The 1,335-nt window shown below is 42.2% G+C and overlaps 1 protein-coding gene across 1 annotated transcript in view; it reads left to right on the forward strand.

The window, feature by feature from the left end:
• EMH_0028060 (uncharacterized protein) overlaps positions 1-1,335 on the forward strand; it is a gene marked incomplete at both ends in the record, with an annotated part of 2,739 nt that overhangs the window by 241 nt on the left and 1,163 nt on the right. The window contains 2 exons of the mRNA XM_013494112.1: positions 7-244; positions 966-1,171. Of these exons, the coding sequence (XP_013349566.1) occupies positions 7-244; positions 966-1,171 (444 nt within the window). The remainder of the gene's footprint in view (positions 1-6; positions 245-965; positions 1,172-1,335) is intronic.

The raw sequence follows: 1,335 nt of genomic DNA on the forward strand, positions 1-1,335 counted from the left end.
TAACAGTAGGAGGAGGAGGAGGAGCAGCAGCTGCAGCAGCAAAAGTTGCAGTGCGACAGATAGCAGCAGCAGATATTTCCAGCTGCAGCAGCAGCAGCAGAAACAGGAGGAGCAAGAGCAGCAGCAGCAGCAACTGCAGCAGCAGCAGCAGCAGCAGCAGCAGCAGCAGCAGCAGCGAACCTTCTGTGTTGTCTACGTTGGCGGAGGAAGCAAGACAAGCGACATGCTGATAGGCAGCACAGAGGTTTGCCTTAAAGACACGAAAATCATAAGGAGACCCTAAAAAAAAAAAGAAAAAAAAGAGACAAAAAGGAGACAAAAAGGAGACAAAAAGAAAACAAAAGAAATGTTAGAAAGGAGACAGAAAAGGAGACAATAGGGGCAGAGAAAAGAGAGAAAAAAGAGACAAAAAGGAGACATAATGGAGACAGAAACGGGACGAAAAGGAGACACAAAGACAACAAAAAAGAGATTAAAAAGGAGACAAAAAGGAGACAAAAGGAGACAAAAGGGAGACGAAAAGGAGACAAATAAAAAGGAGAAAAAAAGGAGACAAAGGGGAGACAAAAAGGAGACAAAAAGGAGACAACAAGGAGACAAAAAAGAGACAAAAGGAGACAAAATGAGACAAAAAGAAGGCAAAAGGAGACAAAAAGGAGACAAAAAGGAGACAAAAAGGAGACAAAAAAGAGACAAATAAAAAGGAGACAAAAAGGGGACAAATAAAAAGGAGACAAAAAGGAGACAAAAGGACACAAAAAGGAGACAATAGAGGAGACAAAAAGGAGACAAAAGGCGACAAAGGGAGACAAAAGGAGACAAAAGGAGACAAAAGGAGACAAAAGGAGACAATAGAGGAAACAAAAAGGAGACAAAAGGAGACAAAAGGAGACAGTTGATCGTACCCTGGAATCCATGGACGAAGACAATAAGATGAACCCCCCGGCGTTGCTGTGGGGTTGCAGCAGCAGGAGACAGAGAAAAAGGAGACAGAGAGAGAGGAGACAGAGAGAGAGGAGACAGAGAGAGAGAAGGAGACAGAGAGAGAGAAGGAGACAGAGAGAAAGAAGGAGACAGAGAGAGAGAAGAGAGACAAAAAGGAGACAGAAAAAAAAAAGGAGACAGAGGCAAATACACCCCACACCCCACACCCGAGCTACACCAACGCAGAGTACACCAAGCGTCTCCTTTTTTGTCTCCTTTTTTGTTTTTTTTGTTTATTTTGTCTCCTTTTTTGTTTTCTTTGTTTATTTTGTCTCCTTTTTTGTTTTCTTTGTTTAGTTTGTCTCCTTTTTTGTCTCCTTTGTTTGCTTTGTCTCCTTTTTTGTCTCCTTT

Source organism: Eimeria mitis, genomic scaffold (genome assembly GCF_000499745.2).
Source record: "Eimeria mitis Houghton genomic scaffold, Emh_scaff1036, whole genome shotgun sequence".
Classification (NCBI taxonomy): Eukaryota; Apicomplexa; class Conoidasida; order Eucoccidiorida; family Eimeriidae; genus Eimeria; species Eimeria mitis.